Source organism: Cyrtonyx montezumae, unplaced genomic scaffold (genome assembly GCF_038088225.1).
Source record: "Cyrtonyx montezumae isolate F1298 unplaced genomic scaffold, pur_monq_1.0 scaffold_2, whole genome shotgun sequence".
NCBI lineage: Eukaryota > Metazoa > Chordata > Aves > Galliformes > Odontophoridae > Cyrtonyx > Cyrtonyx montezumae.
In genome coordinates this window covers 66,692,668-66,715,170 of record NW_027071936.1, presented here as the reverse complement: position 1 = coordinate 66,715,170, position 22,503 = coordinate 66,692,668, and the positions used below count along the sequence as shown (strand labels likewise).

Here is a 22,503-nt window from a genome sequence, read left to right as displayed (position 1 = left end):
AAGATCAACTGAAGGAGCTGAACATCACACACAGATAGAAGAATGCCAAGGTTGGGTTCTGCAGTTTACTTCTCAGAAGCCGACAACATTTTATGTTATTAAACCTGACCAATCTGTGTCATGGGCAATTTAGTATCATAATCGTTAATGGTTTGCTTACTTAAAGCTTAATTTCCCCTAATATGATCTGTTCCTAGGACTTAATTAATTCGGTTACATGGAAAGTTTGGTTAGAAATAGCCATTATAAGTAGACTGTTCATTCTGAATATAGGGAAAATACAGCACAAATTTTGTAGCGGTATGGATTTCTAATTAAGTTTAGGCGATAGTGGAAGATTCATTTATCCATTCTCAAAATCTAATTTTGTACTGAAAGAATAAGCAGGGGAAGTGCAGGAAAACACAGCGTGTCACACAGGAGGGCGGGAGGGCCTCCTCCAGGCACCGAGCTGAACTTCAGCTCTGCTGCCAAGTCACAATGCCACTTCCATGGCACGTGATCTTCCAACAGCACTTCTTAGAAATCACAGCATCGTTAAGGTTGGAAAAGAGCACTAAGATCACAGAATCATTGAATGATTTGGGTTGGGAACATCACAGAATCACAGAATTGTAGGGGTTGGAAGGGGCCTCTAGAGAGCATCCAGTCCGACTGCCAAGATCACCAAGTCCAACCCCAACCCAACCCCACCGTGGCCATCAACCATAGTGCCAACCCAAGTGCCACATCGACCCTTTAGTTCCTTTATGATTCAATTAACATAAAATATGAAGCCAAGAAGAAAGTTGGTCTACTTCTACTATCACCTATGTGCAACAGTTTGGCCACAGAATATTTTGTCTGAAGGAAAAGCAATTTGAACCCGATTGAAATTTCAGTAACAGTTGGTATCTCAAACTCAATATACTTCTGGAGTGAAACCACTGCCTGTGACTGATGCAACGGCTGACAAAGAAATTGGGATGATTACATACCAGGAAGTGGTTTGCATTAGTAACACAGTTAGTGTTCCAGTAGAAAAGGAATTTCAATATAACTTAGATTACTTGATTTTTTTCCCCACAAAAGTGACCAAGTCATTCTTAGTCTACTTCTTATTTTAGAACAACTTCACCTTATGCCCTTACTTACCACCATGTTGGGGCATTGAAGCTTCAGTTCTTTGATTTTCAAGTGCCTAGAGCTCATAACAGAAAGTATCTGGACTTCTTGTACCACTAAGAAAAATTAGTAACACCAAACTGATGAGAAACTGCACAAACGTGTGAGTTTTTTGTTGTTAAGTATAGGAAGAAATAGTGAAGCGAACTCTTTCCACTTGTGCTGGAAATCATTGCTTATTTTCAACAGGTAAAAGCAGAACTATTAGCCATAATAGAAGTGGGGGCAAATTTCTCCTCAGACTCAAACGATTTCTTACATTAAATATAATTCATTCAGCCTGGGATTACCAGTCTGAAGAACTGCCAATGGATGGAAAAATATCACCGGTATAGTATTAATCTCATCAGTGCTGCCTTTCTTCCCAATCCCATTTCACAGCAGGGATGAGAAAGTGCAACTGGAAAGGGTATTCTGAAGAGGACACTCTCTTAGAAAACAGAAAAAAAAATACTAAAGAAATGGGAGAGGGACAGCAAAGAAGGCACAACGTAAGGTTCAACTGTGGTCAGTTTCAGTTCTTAAGATCTTCAGAAAGGATCCCTAGTGCTCGATCCATCAACTTCACCTCGTAGGTGGGGAGCACCTCATGGTGCTGCCCAAGTCTCCAGGATGGCCCGGTGCTGAAAGCTAGGGAAATGCAGAGAGCTCAGGCTGTTTGCTTTCTACTTAAGCACAGCCCCAAAACCAACGTCAAAGAATAAAAAAGCAGCACAGAAGGCTGAAAGCTCCAAGGGTTTCCAAAGAGATACAGCCAACAGCCAAACAAGCTGCACATGACATCACCCTCAATTTCTTCTCCAGTACCTCCACTTTCTCCTTTCTGTTATTCTTTCTTTCTTTCTTTCTTTTTTTCTTTATGGTTAGAGGCAAGGATTCAATCTGACCTTGGAGAATACAGACAACAGTAAGAGGAAGCCGTGGCCTGAATGCTGAGTGCCTGCACTAATGTCAGAGGACCAGTTGAAAAACAGATTTTTTTTTTTTTTTGAAGCATTCTTGAGTGATGCCAAAGTCATCAAAACACTCATTTTGCCCTTTTATGAGAATGATTTGGGGAAAGAGTGCTCTCCTGCTTAAGAGAAGCACCGTTACAGGCTGCAGTCCTCCTTTAAACACAAAATCACGCCCTTGTGAAACTCACGGCCAAAAACTGATGTTGCTCATGGTACTCTCCACTCAACAGCAGCAGAAGTCGACTCCTACACGCTCAGCAGTGAAGGTTTGGGAAACACCAACCAACCTGACAACCCAACTCCACCGTCTATACAGACGTACTGGCTCTGCCATGTGCTGCTCTATCAATATCTGTAGGTGGATGGTTGGACTGGACGATCTTGGAGGTCTTTTCTACATTTGGTGATCACCTAATCACCTGAACAATTCCAGAACTTGTGACTACAATTCCATCTATAATAGCACTTAAAAACTTAATGTGTACAAAGATATCGGTTTGCAGACTCCAACATTTAGGTGGTTTCAATTCCCACAGCACATCCTTGCCCTTTGCTTCATGCATACACTAAGAACCCCATTTACTGCCTGTGCGAGGGTAACCCACTGCCAATCAGATGGTTCTAGGTCACCTCACAGAATGACAGAATCATTATAGCTGGAAAAGATCTCTAGATCATCAAGTCCAACCCTCAAGCCACCTCCACCATGCCCTGCAGAACCACATCTCCACGGGTCGGGTACACCTCCAGGGACCACTTTTTTTGCTCCCCTGGTGCAACTTAAAGCCATTACTTCGTCTGATCCCAAAATGGTATCCAGAAGTGCCTGGGCATTTCTTCTGATGGAAGAACTTTACTAAATGGAATAACTCAAGTCTGAATTCAGGCTGATAAGAACCACTTCACCTCCTCCCAGCAACACTTCCCCAGGGCAAGGTTCCACAGTATGGAAACACACTGAAGTGTAACTCTGAAAAGCTGTACCAGAAGCTTCATTGAAGGAAGGTTTTAAATGTGTAGCACTGCATTTCTTAATATTTGAAGTACCATATCGTAGAATGTAACTGTCTCAGGATCAAATATTTGGCCTTTATCAGCTTAGTACACATTTTACTTGCATTGTCCTTGGTTACTTCACCAAAATAATGCTCTTATTTCTTTATTTAATGCTCCCAGAAATATGGTTTGAATTTTAGTCCTGTGTAGAGCCAGAAGTTGCACTCATTGATCCTTGTAGGTCCCTTCCAACTTGGGATATTCCATCACTCCATAACCGTTCATAGCTACAACACCAGCTGACCAGATAGCTGAAGATCCAGGAGAAGTGGGTGACAGTGGGATGTCCCAGAATTTAGTCTGTTCCTGTTTGCATTCCCCACTGCTCACAAGAAGCTCAAAACCAATCTGCAACCAAGCACACTCAGACCACTACTTCAATACCTTGTAGAAGAAAAACTTCTGGTAAATGTGGTGTAGCTGAAGAGGTTCATATGCCCAAATTTATATTCCACAACGAATAAAAATAAAATTTCCACTAAAGTTTGATTTTCACACCTACTGCTGTGAACCATGTTGCTCCTGTGCCAACGAAGGAGATAAATGACTTGTTCCTCGCAAGCAGCAGTACTAACTAAGCCATTGAGCTTTATGGCACAAACATTTGATATTGTGCAAATATAAAAACTAGTTCACTTCTGAACTTACACCAAGCTGAAAATCGATTTATATTCCAATACTGTGCCGCTTTACTGCAGTAGTCACAAATTGTCACTTTTCAGCTAATTGGCTGCAGTCAGCACTTGGCTCAGAAATGCCAATTATCTACGCTTTGTCTCCCTGTGCGAGCTCTCTGATTGCTGTGCAGAGCAAACATGGGTATAGCTGCCTCTAAATTAAAAGCAGTGCTTAAGATCGAGTCCCCCATTTCTCGGCATCACAAAAAATTACCACACAAACCTGACAAATGGGAAGTATTTGATCAAAAAAACAGCCAAGAGCTGAATAGTGATGCACATCTAAATTGCAGGTGCACCAGCAAACGATGCTCTGGGAAGCACCATAACCAGGATGGCAAGCTCTGTTTGGGCCCTGAGCACACCCAGTGAGACACTGGAACAGAGTGCCTGAGGATGCTCCCACCCTGGAGGCATTCAAGCCCAGTCTGGATCGGGCTCTGAGCAACCTGGTGTAGTGGGAGGTCCCAGACTATAGCAGGGGGTTGGAACTAGATCACAGAATCACAGAATGGCTTGAGCTGGAAGGGACCCTGAGGAACACCAAGATCCAACCCCCCTGCCCCAGGCAGGTACACCAACCTCCAGATCTGGCTCTAGCCCAAGGTGATCCTAGAGGTCCCTTCCAACCCAAACCATTCTATGATTCTACTGTCTTCCTTATGGCAACGCACTACCAACTGGCACAAGAACTCAAGGCAGGGCCAGAAAACACTCATCAAATATGAATATATTTAAAAACTGAAGACCAGGCATTCCCATAGCCATCTGCCACATCGTGCCCACAGACTGAAGGCACCAAGGACCACGCAAGAGAAGAGGGATACTCCAACTTAAGCCTGTTGTAGCAATAGTGCAGGAGAGAAAAAAATGAAATAAAAGGGTCTCAGCTCTTTCTTCCAGAGCTGTGGAAATAAGAGGGAGTACCTAAAGTAACAGCAATGGTAATGCTGTGGTGGTGGTGAACCTCATAGGCTGTGAAGGCAGCAGCAGCAGTGTCTGGCTGCAGGGAGCAATGGAGCTCACAGCATTGTGACCTCTGGTTGCCAGGCCTTGGGGTCAGCTGCTGGAAGCTCCTCCTGGAGCTCCTCCCCAAAAGAGGTTGCCCAGGGAGGTGGTGGAGTCTCCTTCTATGGAGATATTCAAGTCCCAGCTGGATGTCGACCCGTGTGATCTATTGTAAGGTACCTGCTCTAGCAAGAGGATTGGACTTGATGGTCTCTTGAGGTCCTTTTCAACACCTGCAGTTTTCTGATTCCATTAAACATTTAGATGTTGTACTAAGGGACGTAGTTCAGTGGGTAGATGGACGATTGGACTGGATGATCTTGGAGGTCTTTTCCAACCTTGGTGATTCTACAATTTCATTGCTGATTCTTCCCCAGAGCAGAGAGCCTAACATACACACATAATTCTGCCTTACGTCTCAACAACTGAACTAAATGGGATTTTTTTACATGAGAACTCACTCTGAAGTCAAAAGTTAAAAACTGGAAATTCTGGGGTAACAACAAAGCTCAGTTAAGTTATTAATGCCACCTGAAGAGAAAGACTAACAACGTTACTCTCCTATTTTAGTAATAACTACATAAATAATAAAAAAAACAGACTCCTTGAAGTTATTTTAAAGGCTTAGAAACAGTCAAACAGTCCCAAACATCCCACCTTGCATACAGCCTGCAGATAAAATCTCTACTTACCTGTGGCCTCTCAAAATCTGTATATTGTTAAGGTATCCAGCTGAATGCCTTTGAAAGCTCTCTGCTTGCAATTCAAAGGGAAGAGAGCAGAAATAAGTAAGAAGTGTAGAAAAGAGATGTTGTCACTTTGCTTCTGCCTCCACACAGCTCACTTCCAAAGCTCTTCTATTTGTCCAAGAAAGGATTTCTGGTTCCTTACAAACTTTGGTCCATCCACGCATAACCTTGACGTGTCACCTACAGGTTTGGTAAAAGCCACCTGAAAAGGGATTTCTATTCTTGGAGCAAACCAGCACGTTGCTTGTTTTAATTCTTCCACCTCTAAGCAACAGCAACTTCTCAACCACAGCACAAGAACTACACTTCATGCCTTCTGGACTTCAAAGATATAATGAGGAGGGGAAAAAAGAAACTAAAAAAAAGGAAAAAAAAATATATCTCACCCTTTGCTAAAAGGTCTTGCTTACTAAATGAAAAGCAGGTCAGGAGCTCACTCCGTTAAGAGGAATTCAGCAGAGGAAAACAATGCAATAAAATCCCTCGTTTAAGGAAAAAAAAATAAGGAAAAAAAAGCACATTTTCCACTGCTCGGTTTAACAGCAACAACTTTGGGAGCACAGGAGACCTCTTGAAAAGCTATCTAAAGTTTCAACCCTTACGCTGGACCTCAGATGTGTTTATGCTGTGGAGCTGTTTCCAGTTATCCCAGCTTGGCCGTGGGGACTCCATCCCCACAGCGCCTGGCTCATGCCACGGGTGGAAGAGGTACTAACCCACAGCTGGGAATAATGTTCAGGTTACAGAGCGGGATTTCTCACCCGTATCTAAATCTTGTGAGAGGAAAAAAAAAAAAAACAAGGAAAAAAAAGCTGATGCCACTCCTTGTTTTCAATGGATTGGGATTTATGCACTATTGCAACAATTATTCTGGAGATGAGGCAGCTTCGAGCTACTTTGCAAAGAGTGCTTGCAAATAAAAAGGCAGAAGGCAGGCATGGAAAGCAGCCACTGAGACTGCAGCACTCCGTCCTTCCCTGCTGCAAGTGCTCATCTGCAGCACCCAGTGCTGCTGTCTGGATGCATGGGTGAAGGATCCTGTTGGCTGGCTCCCTGCCCAGCACAGCTCCGACACCATCTGTGTGCAGGGTAAGTGAGACCTGTGAGCGGACCGACTGTTCACGGGCAGTTTCAACATGGAAAAAGTTAAAAACTTCAGCACGTGACAGCTCAGCCACACTCCCGGACACTGGAAGTCCAGGAAAAGTTTGCTTACAGTACACAGCCACCCGAGTGGCTTCCAAAAAAAGTTATGTAAATGGAATAAAAGTTGTTTTCCTGAAGAGCTTGCAACGCGGGTAGCGAGCAGGAATCAGGGATAATGAGGAGAATAAAGCAGCTAAATACAAATGAGGAGGCTTTTTTTCAGGCTGCAAAACAGCTGGCAGATGGAAATGGCCAAAACCTTGTGTCTTGAGTCTTCTCTGACCAGACAAAGCACGGGACACACAGCAAGAGGGCTGAGAGCTGAGTGCTACCAGTGGAGAAAGAGCCCCGTCCCCCTCCCCAAAAGGGAGCTGTGATTTCTTAGGGTCATATAGGATGAATCATTCAAAACACTAATCAATCCGTCCCAGAAAAGGTTTGCATGTGCCAGCCTCTGAAGTCTCCAGACAAATCTAAGGATTATACTTCAGTAGCAAAAATAGTAATTGTATAAGGGGAAAAAATAGCATTTAGTGACACCACGTCTTGCATTGTTCGCAATACTGAATCCTCGTGCTTCTATAAATCCAGTGCCACACTACTATGTGAAGCAGCAGTAATAAAAACCATCCATTCTTCCCACTGTCAGGGAGGAAAACCAACGACAGAAGAACAAAGGATCTGCACAATAATTGAAAGCGCAGCGCATCTCAGGACTTTTAAATGGTGCACTCGTGTGCTTACAAAATAAAATGTGAGGAGCTTTAACAAAAGTGGTTCTCTCTGCTGCAGCCTGATCTGGGTTTCCTTCATCAAGAGGATTCCTTCAGTGGATCAGATGGAGCTTGTGTACTGCTGATCAAAGGACGGCCTCATTACGTGGTACTGATAACTGCATCCTCAAGGAGAGATGGTGAAGTCAGAATTCATAAGCTGGACTGCTTCACGCATCAGGGTTTCATTTTTTAAGAGCCTCTGTTGTGACTCTGTGTTAAAGACATCTTAATGTGGAAAAATAGCACTGCTGAGTAGAGAAAAATGAGCTATGTAGATATATGTATAGGGAATGGCCTCAAGTTGAGCCAGGGGAAGTTCAGGTTGGATATTAGGAAGAATTTTTTTCTCTGAAAGAGTGGTCAGGCACTGACATAGGCTGTGAATGGAGTGGAGATGTCCCTGGAGGTACTCAGGACTGTGGAGGTGTGGCACTGAGGTTATAGGCATGGTGGGATGGGCTGGGCTTGGGGATCTTAAAGCTCTCTTCCAACCTTAATGACTCTGTGATTCTATAAGCTCCTAAACTAAAATAGAAAGAGAAGTCACTGCCTATCACACGTACAGCACATATTTCAACGTTCTGTCACAAAGAACTTCCCAGTACAAAAACAACTGTACTGACACATCATCCCATCGTGCCTTATCTTAATCCCCACGGTCAAAATAATACCTTAATAAAACAACACTCTGGGTCCAAGTAGAGAAACCAGGTTGGTATCTGCCTTGTTTGCACTGTCTTGAGAAATGAGTATGCGTGACACCCATCATTAAGGAAAAACACACCTGCTTCAGGAACAAATAATAATCCAAACCCAGTGTTCCCAGAATTTCATTCCTAGTGGCCTCGTTAGACCAGGATGCCATAGCACTACGCTCCCCTGTCCCTGGCTCTCTGCACCAAGAGCGAGTGAGATTTGCCAATATGGTAAAAACATCTTAATATGAAGGCAGGAAATGTGAGAGAAAGAAGTTTCGGCAGCATTCCAACAGTGGATTGTTTTTAACTCAAGCAAAGCAGACCTGCAGAGCCAGCTGAGGTTTGTTAGGTGAGGGCTGGTGGCTCTGCTGTCACGTCCGGCAGCCAAACAAGCCAGACGCCTTCTGCTTTTGTCACCCTGCTTATTATGGGATGTTTTTTTTCCCCAGTGAACTAACAAGGCTGTGTCTACCTTGCTTGAGTGTTGTGGCCTCTTGTATTTTATTCCCAGTGCTCTTTTCTCCTCTTCATTCACTCTGTGTACCGTTCTTGGGCTCTTTAAATGAGCTTTCACATCAGGAAATACATGCAGCTCTTCTGGTAGTCGTAAAATCTTCCCAGCAATGGCCCACATCACTCATTTAGGGAAACATATTTCAACCCATTTACATTCAGCAATGGCCCACTGTGCTTTCAGGAGGAGCTGCTCAGCACAGAAGTGCAGCACCTGCAAGCAGTCGGCACATCCCCACCCTGGACCTCACCCAGGAGAAGTTAATTGGCAATCTAATGCAGACTTTGCTTCCACTAAAATTAATTCTACATTTTTTTGATATTATGCTTTCCAGTCCTGCAGGTTGTAAGGGAGAGGAAAAAAAAAATAAATCAGCTACCTTTAAAGGTAAGAGAATCATAGAATAGCCCATACATATCTTATCCACACACACCTCTCATATCCAAAAGAAAACTCTCCCTACGAAATCCTCTTGGCATTGTTAAAATCTGAATCTCAGTCCACGCATCTCTGCTCTCCTGTAACTTGATTTATTTACGTGGCTGAAGTTTTGGGAAAGCCACACGATCAGACTTCCAATGCTTCATGAACATATTACGATAAGCCTCGGGAATGGAGATGTGTGAGGTACTTCTTCAACACAGCTAAATCATCTACATGAGATTGAGATGAGAAAACAAAATGAAAGAACATCAGTAGTGTGGCCAGCACTGACACGGTACCTTTCCTAGTTTCAAAGGAAGAGAAAAACAGGTAAATAAGAATATGGCACAGACTGAGATAGCCTTGAATGTTCCTTCCACATAGGTACAGCTGAAAAAGGCTGTGATTAAGCATCACGTTTCCAATCAGAGCAGATGTCATAGCATCATCAAAGTTGGAAAAGACCACGAAGATCACCTAGTTCAGCCACCAACCCACGCCTGCAAAGTGTCAACACTGCAGAGCACGGTGCAATCAAATGCAACTCGAGCTGTGGGTACAAACTCCAAGACTTCAGTAGTGGTTCAAAAGCAGAGGTTGGAGCCCACCTGAGAAAGGGTTAATTGCCTTTGAGAAAAACCCCAAGTCTTAATGATTGAAGAAGCTGCTTATGAAAATACGACTTAATGTGAAAGGGGACGGCTTCCAAGAGGAGAAAAATGTCATCGATCGATGCCAAAAATAAGAAGGCAGGAGCAGACAAAAAGGAGGCAGCTGTTTCATGTTTCAAAGCATCGTTTAACTGTTCTGGTGCGAAATCTTTCCATCCCCAGCAGAAGATGTCAGTTCGCCTATTCTGAAAATCAGCATGTAATTGCATGTCTCCAAAAGTAATTACATTCAACAGCAAATTTCATCAGATTAACAAATTGATTTACGTTTCATTGTTCGGTTTGAAGCAAGCCCCTCACACGGCGAGCGAGCTGCGGTGCAAGCAGCTCCCGAGCACCTGCAGTTACATCTAAATAAAGGCAAGGGACATCATTAGCAAACAACTTTGGCATTCTGGCACTTTCAGAAGCAAAAGTGAAAGGATGCTTTCTGAATAGAAAGGTCCCAGAGAGCGAAGGATGATTATATCTCATCACTGACATCTATTCCTAATTAAAGGTGTGCGGGGCACAGTGAGGACCTGGCAGGCAAGATCACCATCCTCAGGAAGGTCTCAAACCTACCTAATTATTTTATCAGAGCAATTCCTATCTATCGATATGTATTTTATTCTCTTTGGCCAACAACAAAGACATTTTTCCTTTCCCTTTACCCCTGTGGAGAGTTTTCATTTGATTAGCCCGTGGCTTTTGATTACAGAACAACATTAATTTACAGAAAGGCTGGAAACATCCACGGGCCACGTCCATCCTCAGGGATATTTATGCCGTATATCAAACAATTCCTCCAGAGACACATCAGGGTATTAGAGTCAGTTACAGACTCTGCTTTAGTTAAAAAGCACTTTCTTTGCTCTGCCTTGTTACCAGCGTTATCAAAGCCTTCTAGTTAGGCTGTAAACCTCAAAGAGGTAACCCTAGAGAGCACCGTGCTTGCAGTGTACATGTCACCTTCGAGGAGTGGAAAGCCTGAGCTAAGAGGAGGTGTGGGATGCTGCATTCCTGGGGTCCAGTGCTCCTCACCTGGCAGGAGCTGAGTTACCCCAATGTTGTTTTTGGCTGTGCTGATGCTTCATCCATCGCCCTGCTCTGTAAGGTAACAGAACGCTTCCCAGCACACAGAAAGCAATGAATGGCAAGTCAAATTGAGGCTTAATTGGAAGTGGTATTATGATTCACGCTAATGGCAACCACCTGCTTTATGGGTAGCGTCGCCAATACAAATAGCAGGATGGGGAGCAGAGTATTAGAAGAAGAAACTTAACCTAAATCTGCTTTAATGAAGGTTTCCTTTGAAAAATGAGAAGTTGGAAGAATTCAGTACTCGCACGGTGCTAGACACAAGAACCGTGCGGCATTAAACTAATGATGACAGAGATCAGAGGAAGAGCTTTGTCTGAAGGTTGCTAAGGCTTTTTAGGAATATAATTCCTGGCACTTCATAAAATACTGGTTACTATTTCCCACTTAAGGAGCCATGTTCAGCATAAGGGGAAATTAGCCTGCTTCACTCAGCCAGAGCACCATTCCTTACAAGAACCTCAGTCTACTTTATAATTCCTCTCTGCTCCGAAATACAGCTGACAACAGCAGCTCCATGTGAACTTTGCCTACATAATAACACAGGAAATATCCTCTGGCTTAAGAAGAAGACACATTTACACATAATTGCCAGCTCTGCGGTGCCAAACAGACATGAAAGGAATCTGTTCCCTTACACTCCTATACATGTTTTCAGAGAATGAATGTAAACCAGTAGGAACTGTTCTACAGGTCAAAGGTGGCCATTAGCAAAAATAATACAATCCCAGAGCAAACTGTTCATCTTCAATGAGATGCAGAACAGAAATCTTCTGATGTGCAGGAATAAACAGAGTGCAGTTGGTTGCCTTAGAGCAACAGCTGAGGGAAGAAGTTGGATTTGATGATCCTTGTGGGTCTCTTCCAACTTGGGGTATTCTGTGATTCTGAGGGAAGGTAGTAGATGTAGTAGCCACTGGTCCAAAACACCAAGCTTTATGCTGAGTGGAATCATACTTCTGTATCTACGTGAGACCTTATTCAGCTCTATCTGGAGCACCAAGATGTGTGCCTTGCTTCAGAAGTTGGACGCAGCCATTTCAGTAACAATATGCCAACAGGAATTAAGCAAAAGTAATGTGAGGCGGTGACGGCAGAGCACCAAAGGAAGGTCCAAAGCATCGTGGTTATGGTCTGGTGGTTGGACTTGAACCTAGTAGCCTTTTCCAACCTTAACGACTCTCAAGATCGTTCCTTAACGGTACGTCATTGCATGGGGAAGCCTTCACCTTGTTTCTTGGGACACCACATGGCTTCTGCACACACAGAAGCAGGGAAGCTCGTGGACACATAAGTGTACACATACAGGTTGGTGACACTCACCTGGTCTATCACCAAAAACGAGCTCTGCAAATAGAAAGCTGATTTAATTGCAGCACGTTTCAGGCTGTCCTCAATTTTCGGCTGGCTCTGCCATTTGTTACAATTCCTGTGCTTGAACTTCTGGCAGCTCCGCGTAAAGCAGCTATCAATTTAACAGAGATGAATTGTTTCCACCTTTGGGTTCACCATTCACAATTTCAGTAGATGAACTATGCAGCAGTTCAACATTTTGAGTGGGTTCGCAAACATTCTCCTATCACTGTAAACAGCCTGTTTGAAATATCCAGAATAATTATGACAACACATTATGTGACTGAATTAAGCTATCCACACTCCATTAACTTTCAGTGTGGAAGGGAATAAAGCTTTAGGAGAGCCTATATAGACCCTCGGCTGTGAAATAAATCAGCTGGAGGAACCCTGAAAGAAGCTTCAACAGCCCATGCTGAAGTTGGCGAAATTAAAAGAAACGTAGGCAGCAGAAGCAATTCTAGCTATTTTTTCCAGCACAGCCTTTATTAAATCATGCTAGAAGGCAGCAATTTCATTGCCTTGAAAGTTCCCTCAAATCTTGCAGGGGCCCCAAACAGTGCATGATGCTTAATGCCATGGCAGCACTCCTCCAGCGCGGTGACGCTGCGTCACTCAGCACGGGGACACTTTTCCTAAAGCCCAACGGGATGATGAATAGCTGAGCAAGCAATACACGGTGAGGTTTTGCAAGGGGCTTATTTTGTATGCAAAAGGCTGTAAAATTCCTTCACCTCTTTTCGTCCCTTGAAACATTTGGCTTATAATTAACGTTTAAGCGCATTCAAATTAAAATACTTCAACCAACACGAGAGAAAGAGAGGAGGCAATTGCCTTTTAATGACACAATTACAAACTGGTTGTTTTTTTCTTCATCAGCTCCTGAGCTTCCTAACATGCACTCAGCGAGCAATCTAAGGGAAAAGCTTTACAGAGGGGGGAATCTGAATTCTGGGAGAGCAAAACCTAAAATCTCATGGGACAGAATGTGAGTGACAGCAAGAGGTTGGGTATGAAGCAAGGTGGGACTGTGAGCTGCGAGAGACACGGATAGTGGGCACGGTGGTGACGGGTTGATGGTTGGACTGGATGAGCTCAACGGTCTTTTTCAACCTTAATAATTCTAAGTTTATATTCAGTGAGTGGTGGAAAGGAGGACTGAGCTGTAATGGGACACAGCTCACAGCCACTGAAGGAAGTTAGCTCAGTTAGCAACTAATCTTTGACCCGCTGCACTCTGGAGAGGGATGGACTTCTGGAACCAGTCAGCAGGAATACAAGCTCCAAATAGTTTCCATCTCTCACCACGAGCTACTTCTTGGATCTACAACTTCAGTCTCACATCCCAGAGAGCTGAGAGACGGCCACCTGAAATGAAAACCCATGGAAGTTGCTCTCAAGTTTCCTTGCTCCTGATTGAGATATTCTGCATCTTTTTTCTGCAGACATTTTGAGCGAAGAGCCAACACGCAACGCAGGTTAAGAAAACACATAAAATAGGCAGGGAGGGAAATAATACTACATTTCCACAACGAGTTCAGAGAAACACATTAACACTTCCACCACCCACTGGTGCCCTTTCAGAAGAGATGCACTGCTTGAACTGGCACACACGAAACTCTTCAGGCAGTGCTTTCCAAGCAAGAGAGAAAGGTGAGCAGCTGTGGTTTGCACGATGCTTCTGAAGACAACATGGCTGTGCCAGACTGCACGCAGGAGCAGAAAGAGCTGCAGAGCAGAGAGAGGGGAAATACAGAGATGTCTTGGACAAATCCTTACCTGAGCTTTTAGGGAAGCCTGGCAAGCTAGGACTTTAAAGGAGCTCCGTAACGTTGCCTTCAGAAGCAGAAGCCGCTCAGACAAAGTTAGTGGGAAGCAGATTGCTGTGCTTTGAAGGCTCTCTGCATTTTGCAGCTTTTACTTCTTGTAGCAAATAACCATTTTGAGTCAGTAAGGCAGGGAGGGAGAGGCATCCCAAAGCAACAGAGTTAAAAAAAATAAATAAATCCGAAGTGAAGTGGTTTTGAAGAGAGGTGGAGCGAGGAGGAAGAAGAAAAAAAGCCAGAATTTGGTGTTGGCAGGGACACAGCTATCTCTGACACAAAGAGCATTTATACTGAGTCCAGATTCAGCAAGGGAACAGGAGATGGAAGGAGAGACGGGCCTCAATCACGAGCAGCTGGATATACTTTACTGCACAGGGACAGACCCAACAAAATGTGTGTGCTTCAAGGTGACGTGCACACAAGGAGGGAATGCTTCCCAGCATTTCCCAACAGCAGTCTGGCAGCATCACACTGCCTATATTGAAAACACTCTCGCTTCCAAAGGTAAATTGAAACACGTTCGCTAGCTCCAAAAAGCTGAAGAATGCAACTGCAATGGGCAGAACTGTAGGTGGCAGTCTCTGAGATAAGAAAACCAGCCTGCATCCAAAAACTCCAAAGAAGCAGTGAGGAAAGCAGAGTGGGTCATCAGGTGAGCAGTCACCCTGGGGCTCTATCTTAAATCCTGCACTGAACCCCAATCAAGGATCAATTGCTGGGAAGTCTTTGTTCCAAAAAATCCATACTTTGAGTTATCTTCTATCTCATCAGATTGAAGATGAACCGCTACAGAAAGCTCACGCTTTACAAAGGAAAAAGAAAAGGAAAGCAAATGGGAAAGAGGTGTAGAAAGGACAGGTAGGAACACAGATTGCAATTAAGGGCAATTGAGGGCAGCTCAATCCACTGTGGAAGATTGCACAAGACCTAAAAGGACACTGCAAGTCCTGCAGAGAAATCATATATATATATATTTTTTTTTACTATATTTTCCCCATTTTTTTCTCTATATGGAGCTGTAACTTTCCACAGTACCATCTCCTACTTGGCAGCTGCTCTTACCAAGATGGGGAGGATGGAAAAGGACTATTGGAGTAAAGCAGCACTGCTGGGCAGTATGAGAGGTGCAGCATCAAACTGAAGAGTGGATCCAGGGCAAAAAAGAACCTTGGTGTGGCATCAGATATGATAGCATGATTACAACAGATGGAGAATGGACCAAAGGTACAGTGGCACATCAGACAAAAGCAGGCCTATGTGACTCTGTGAAGGAGGTGGGATGACCCTCCCGAGTGGAGACACCAACAGGTATTCCAAGAAAGATGTCAGAAAAACAGAGGTTTGGGGAAACAGATTTCTTAGCTATGAACTTCAGAGCATATGTTAAGAGTAATCCCAAGGACCATATATTTCTGGATGTGCTGTCACTGCCAGACTTCTTTTGCAAAGAAGTCTCTCTGCCAATAAGAGCTGACCCTATTTTAGACTTTATTTTGACAAGTTACAAGGACATTAAGAAGTGCTGGTGATATAATATTACCCTGGACTGAATGCACACACAAACATTCAGATTAAATTAAGGATAAAAGAAGATAGGCAGTGTAAGAAAATCAAAGTTCACTCTTTGTAACAGTGAGAAATTAAGACACAAAAATCAAGTGGACCAAGGAGACAAGGAAGGGGAAGGCAGCTATCTAACTATTTCTCTCAGGTCAAAGATACAGAACTATTTGAAAGCTGAGAACTAACCTCTAAAAGGATATGAAGAACAATTAAAGAACCCACAGACGAAGCAGAGGATGGGATTCATTAGCAATGTCTTAGAAGCTGCAAGTGGTACAGAGATAAAACAGGAACTGCTGAATGTCAAGCTGTGCTAGACCTCAGCAACCGATAAACAAAATAGCAAGAGATGCTTCAGTCGTGTAAGAAAAGGAAAATATAAAGGGAAGGAGAAAAGGGTATGTTGTAAGGATAGGCAGGAGACTAAAATCAATCAGCTGCATTCCTGCAATTCAATTAGAGCTTTCATTAAGGACAAGGACACCGAACTTGGGTGGCAAGGCAAAGTGCCTAACGGGAATGAGCTTATAAACAGAGAACCAAGATGGATACAAAACACAAATGTTTTCCTGTTTTCAAAGTCAGTGAAAGCAGACAGCATTCATCCCAGCACTCCAAAAGAAATGGCACATGAAGCAGTGCCTCTGGTAGTGAGGTGCTCAGAGCTATCTACCCAGCCAAGCATGGCACTGTGGAAAATGTGAGTGTCTTCAGAGGATGAGGGAAAATCTTGATATTCACATTCCCATGGCCTAAATAGTATGCAAGGTTTCAGAGGACACTTTGAATGCTAGAACTGAAGAACAAAAATTGGAACATGTCAAGTGATAAGAGTTGGCAGTGGTGAACTGTGCTCTGTCAACCCAGTGCTTTCTGTCTATAAAAGCAACTGTATAGACAATGTGCAGTGTAAGTTTCACGCGATCAGAGAATCATTAAGGTAGGAAAAGACCTCTAAGATCCCCAAGTCCAACCTCAGTCCATCCTCACCATGAATGTGGCCCTCAGTAGTGCCACATCTCCACAGCTCTTGGACACCTCCAGGTGACCCCATCACTCCCTGGGCAGCCTGACCACTCTTTCAGAGAAGAAGTGTTTCCCAATATTCATCCTGTATCTCCCCTGGCGCAGCTTAAAGCCATTACCTAATTTCATTATGGCTTTCAGTACAAGGCTACACTGGAAATTTCCTGGGTGAGATAGAGATGGTGAGGATTATTTAAAGAACCAGAGGAAGGCAGAATTAAGTTCAAGGACTGAGTTTGGACCAATATCTTTATTAATGGCAGACCCCCCCCTCCCCCCAAGAATGTGTTAAGCATGTTCTGCTGAAAAAGACCAAGGGAACTGGCAGTAGATAGACAGGAAAGAATAGCACGGAAGAAAATTAAGATGATGTTCAGGACTGGCTATGTTATCCAGTAACAGCAGCAGGATAACATTTTATGATGCTATTAGGGATGGAGAAGAATGTTCCCTATCCAGTCAGGGAGCTCATCAGTTGGAAACATAGGATGTGAAAGAGCAGAGTATATTAAGCCATATTAAAATGAATAAGTACTATTAACCACTGAAGGCATGAGAATGAGCAAAGCAAAATGCTGCCACAGAAGGACCTAGAAAAGCCCATTTAAGACGCAGAAACATCTCAAAAGAACGGTGAGACCTGAGCCACACAGCATTAAATGAGGCTGACCAAAATTGTAAGCACAGGTAGGGTGGAGACCACAGTGAAGCTTAAGGGACACAAACAGTACTGCTCTTCAACACCTACAACTGCAAACACACAGCCCTGTGTCAAGAAATAGCAGAACAAATAAGTCACTGTAGGGTACAGACCAGCACTAATTATGGAAGGCCAGCAGTCGACATCTATATCGGTCAACATGTAACTTGTAAGTGAGAAAATAAATTACATACTTCTTCCTGACACCTGTGATTACCAGTCTGATAAAGAGAAGCCTGGAAACTTAAATCAGCCATTGAGCTTTCAATGCTGGACTCTCCTGAGAGCAGTCCTAACTTGAAATGGAAACAATCAGCTTTAATGTTTGCTGGTGCTGCAGCCAAAGATAAACTTTGCAGTTCTTCCAAACTCCTTCACAGCTAAGGCTTTATCAATCTATAAAGCAGAAACCAGACAATGCTTATCAATATTGTAAGCGATACTGAAAGGAACCAAACTGTAATCCAAGGCCAGGGTATCAAATCCATCATTTTCTAAACACCACCACAGTCTCCCAAGTGTTTAAACCCTACTATCCTTACAAGTAAGAGATGCAGACGTTTCACAAGTACTCTCAATGTGTTGGAAAAGAACAGAAAAAAAACAACTTGAAAAATATCTCCACAGCATAATGTCATTTTCCCAAGCAAATCTCACTTCTTTGCTCAGCGTGCATTGTCTTTGTTGGAAGTGATGCCAATGGTGAGTTTGTGCACCAATTGATGCCAGTGGTGAGTCTGTGCAACAGATATGTCTAAAACATCAAGTAAATCCACACCACCAAGTTTCCAGCTTTCACTTAGTAATTGCTTACACTGGTTGAATAAGGGTGGAGATGGACCCTTTTCAACCCCTACAATTTGATCAAGTTTCTTCAAAAAGGCATTCATCAAACACACAGAGCCTTGTTTGTGATCCCTGTTCCAGAGCCAGCAATAGCTTTGTCCTTCAAAGGGACCCTGTGAGCACGCTGTGTGTTGATACTTGAATTAGCCCAGGCCAAGGGGGTGCCCAAGGCTGCCCTGAATTATTAGCTGCAGCAGCAGTTGTGGAGTGCCTGTGACTGCACTCTGTGATCTACGAGCGTTTTCATGATCCACTGAGCTTCATCCACTGCTTGTGCAGCATTAGCATTATCACCACAGACAGCCTGACACCCGAGGCAATGCGTGTGTTAACTGACTGCACTGCATTAAGGGGAAGAATGAGCACCATCTCATTCCGCAGGTACCACCAGTCTTTGGAGAAAGAGGGATGGCCCTCCAGCAGAGCCCTTAAAAGTACACGATGTTAAAAAGAGACACTAAGAACATTTCCTCTGTTTTCTCATTCCAGGCTTGGTTTTGTGGCTATGAGTCTCTCCTCGGAATACATATCCGCACCTTTAAAGTCAAAGACCTCATCAGAACACAGCTCAGTAAATAAAAGAGCATCCCCCCTGATTTCACAGCCCACTTTCTGATCCATTGGACTGAGGTAAAAGCAGACAACACAACCTTGGTGCTCTTAATCAGGAACAGTAGAAGTCTGCTGCAGGATTACACCGAGAGCTGCTAGGACAGCACACAGCACAGCTGAACTGCCACACTGCTCAAGAGGAAGGACACTGAGATAATTCCACACATGCAAAGAGCTCCTACCTGTATTTTTATTGGCCAGGTGAAGTTGCTGACGTAGACAAAGAAGGTGATGTTTGGATTGTTGCGGAAATCAAACTTCTCATTGGAGAAGCTGTCCTTGTATTCCTTTATGTTAGTTCTTGAAACAACAGGAATTTCCTCCCCAGCCTGAGTGCCAGCTGTTTTCAAATGCGAAGAAGTGACACGAAGAGATGTTTCAGTGCACGTTTTAAAGTGACAAATAAAAAAGGTCAACCACCCAGACTTCTAATGCTCCAAAATTAACTATTCATCTCAACACGACTACGTTAAGCTATCAAAATCACTGCATGCCACAATATTGCATTGCTAAAAATCAAATCAGCTCCTCCGCCGTTCCCAAAATACACTATTAAGATGGAAACATATAGTTCTTTTTAACATTTTACTTCTGCTCCAAGGCATGGCACTGAAGATTACACAGCCAGTTTGGAGGTTAGGGCAGATGTTTCCACGATCAAATCTGCACTTGTCAAAAACTGATAACTGAAGCAAGCTAGCAAGCAACTTAGATCACGCTTATTTTACCTGCAAAACTTGTTGCCCAAGTAATATTGAGGTTGAAGTTTTTTGATGCGTTGATAAACATATCCAGGTCTCTGTTTTGCTAGAGGAGATAAAAAAAAACACAACAAAATCCAACAAAACGCAGATCAACAGAAAAAAAAAAAAAAACAATTTTTAAGAGGAGCAATTTTGCTGTATTTAGGTTTCCTAGCAAACCTTCACTGAAACAATGTTTTGGAGTTTGTTATTTATATGAAGCGTACATCAGGTATCATCACATCAAGCAAATGACAGCCTACAAAACTATTCCCATTTTCTGAAAGCAGTACTCACCTCCCCAAGGACGTAATAAAGAACAAAACAAACCATGTGCATAAAGCAAAAGAAGAAGAACAGGGATATAAGGTGTGGGCTGAGCAACAAACAAAGCTAGAGCTGCTCAGCAGTTGTTTAAACAACTGTAAAGAATCAGTAGTAACTCGAATGAGATTTTCCCATGAATATTTCAACCTCCACGGCCAAGCAAAGCTCTCATGGAACTTTGTGGAACTGGACACACTTGCCATGTTAGGAGACTACATCTGGAGATGTACAGTCCCAGTACTGTAACAGCTCATCATTTCCACAGCAGTGGGAGACAAGCATATACCCAAAGGACAGCATTTGGTGACAGGATGAGGGGAAATGGCTATGAACTGGAAGAGGGGAGATTTAGAATAGTTATTAGGAAGAAATTCTTTACTGTGAGGGTGGTGAGACATTGGAATAGGCTGTCCAGAGAGGCTGTGGATGTCCTTCCCTGGAAGTATTCAAGGCCAGGATGGATGGGGCTGTCAGCAACCTGGCCATGAAGGAGGTGTCCCTGCCTATAGCAGGGGGTTGGAACTAGTAGATCTTAAAGATCCCTTCCAACCCAAACCATTCTATGCATCTATGATTCTACATTTCAAGAGGAAGTGAAAAATTTACCTCTTCGGGTGTTGCTACAAAGTTGATTGCTGTGTAATAACGATCATCCTCTTGAGAAAGGCTGAAGGTGAACTGATAGTCTATGAGAAGAGTATCTGCAAGGGATGCACACAGCAAGTTATCCCAGGGTTTGGAACAGAACAAACTTCTGTGAAGCAAAGCATAACATCACTAAAGTGGGACAGCACAACTAGGAGTCACTATGCTGTTACAGATCAGTCCAACCTGTGTGTGATTTCACACAAAAGGGACAAACTCTCGTTATTATTTTCCTTTTAATGCCTCCTAGAGGCCCCCTGTTGGGAAGACACCAGCTGGGCAACCCTCCAGTATCTACTCACAGCTCTGACGAAGCACCAAGACTGAAATTTGCATGGAAGGAGAGAACCCAGTGGGACTGAAATTGACTAGCACAGAGTTGTTCTGGTGAGAGTTGTACACTTCTGACTTCCCTCCTTTTTTTTGCCCACTTTACCAGCTTGTGGTGAGTTATCCATGCAAAGAGACTGTCGTGACCTGCCATTATGTCCCTGCTTTGCTACACAAGCTTTAATATGTTAAATATGACACACTGGCAATCTCTGTGTCTCACAAAAACACTGCTCGAGATCGTACCTTCATGTGATTTCGGATTACATCTCCCCATGCCTGCCAACGTGACGATGGCTAATATTTGCAAATAGAAGCTGGAGAGTTTCCCTTAGGCAATCTGAATCTTGGCAAAGTCTCTTGGAGCTGCACAGGAATCCAACTGTTCATTTCAGAAGAAATGTGGGGATTTTGAAGCTTTACTCATTCTGCACTCACAAAAAAATCTGCAGGCCTGCTTTGACGTTGACTTATTAGGCATGTATTTCCAAGTATTTTCCAGAAAACCAGATTTCATGTTCGTGTCACGTGAAACACTTTCAACAGTTTGTTGTGAAAGCCCAACAGTGACATCAAGAAGAGCATACTGACTTTTTTCCAGTGAAAGCTGAAGTTCTAAAAAAGTCTTTTCTAGCCTTAATCTCCCAGGCTGTAAGCTGATCTGTGGTAACTGAGTTTTAAATAGGGTATTTTAAACGTCAAACACTTGTTATCTACAAACACAATCCCAAATGTACTCACAGTAACATGTTCCTTTAAGTGGATTTCCCTGATATCTGTTTTCAACTTCGCACCTAAAGAAAACAAATATTTTGAAGGTTTTTTTTTTTTTCTTTTTCCCCACTTCTATTTATACCCGGACGCTAAAAATCAGAAAACACCACCTGTTCCAATAACACTATGCAATTAAAAATAAAAAATACGTCTGAGCTGCACTCTGCTGCTGAAGAAATTACACAAATTTGCCAGATCCCTGCAAGACAAACTAGAAGAGAATTAAAATAAAATACAAAATGATGGAAATTAACTTTGTATTCACTTGGAATGCGTTTAATAGCTCCTCACAATGGATGGAACTGTGTTACTATAGTCAAAAACTGAAGTTTCCATTTGCATTGATGTCCATTTCAGGATCCAGTCCTCTAAACATTTGCTAATGTAATGCTTTAAAAATAAACCTGTCAATGAAATTATTTGAAATGAAATTACTTCCACTAACATTACACTAAAAGCATTTCTGTTATGCTGCAGAGAAACCTCCAGCAAATTTGTTGCTCTGAAACAGCTCCATTAAAATGCCCCAATGTTGAAGTCTTATTTCAGACGTATTTATATTCCCCCAGAAGACAGAGTGGAGATCAACCAATTAGAAAGAAACTGGGATCAAGCTACGGATGAAGCAAAAATATGCACATTCTGGGGGGGGGGGAGGGGAGCAGGGGCATTATTTTTGCCCCATCCATTCTGCATGACGTCCCCCATGGAAACGTTAAAATGGAAATCTTCAGGCAATCATTTTGTTCCTGCTCTCCCCTGGGGGAAGCATGGCTGGCTGCACAGCCAATGGAGTCAGTCAGCTGTCAGCAGGAAGAGATGAGCACAGACATCATAAAT

The 22,503-nt window shown here is 43.2% G+C and overlaps 1 protein-coding gene across 2 annotated transcripts in view; it reads right to left on the bottom strand.

The window, feature by feature from the left end:
• The window catches only part of ATRN (attractin), a 131,178-nt gene that overhangs the window by 39,701 nt on the left and 68,974 nt on the right, over window positions 1-22,503 (bottom strand). The window contains exons 21-25 of one of the 2 annotated variants that reach the window (XM_065735983.1): window positions 21,631-21,683; window positions 20,521-20,615; window positions 19,573-19,651; window positions 19,027-19,184; window positions 13,328-13,639 (exon numbers count right to left, since the gene is read on the bottom strand). In XM_065735983.1, the coding sequence (XP_065592055.1) occupies window positions 13,610-13,639; window positions 19,027-19,184; window positions 19,573-19,651; window positions 20,521-20,615; window positions 21,631-21,683 (415 nt within the window). In that variant the 3' untranslated portion in view covers window positions 13,328-13,609. Of the gene's footprint in view, window positions 1-13,327; window positions 13,640-19,026; window positions 19,185-19,572; window positions 19,652-20,520; window positions 20,616-21,630; window positions 21,684-22,503 lie in introns of those variants that run through there. The other variant, XM_065735982.1, reaches the window with a different exon arrangement.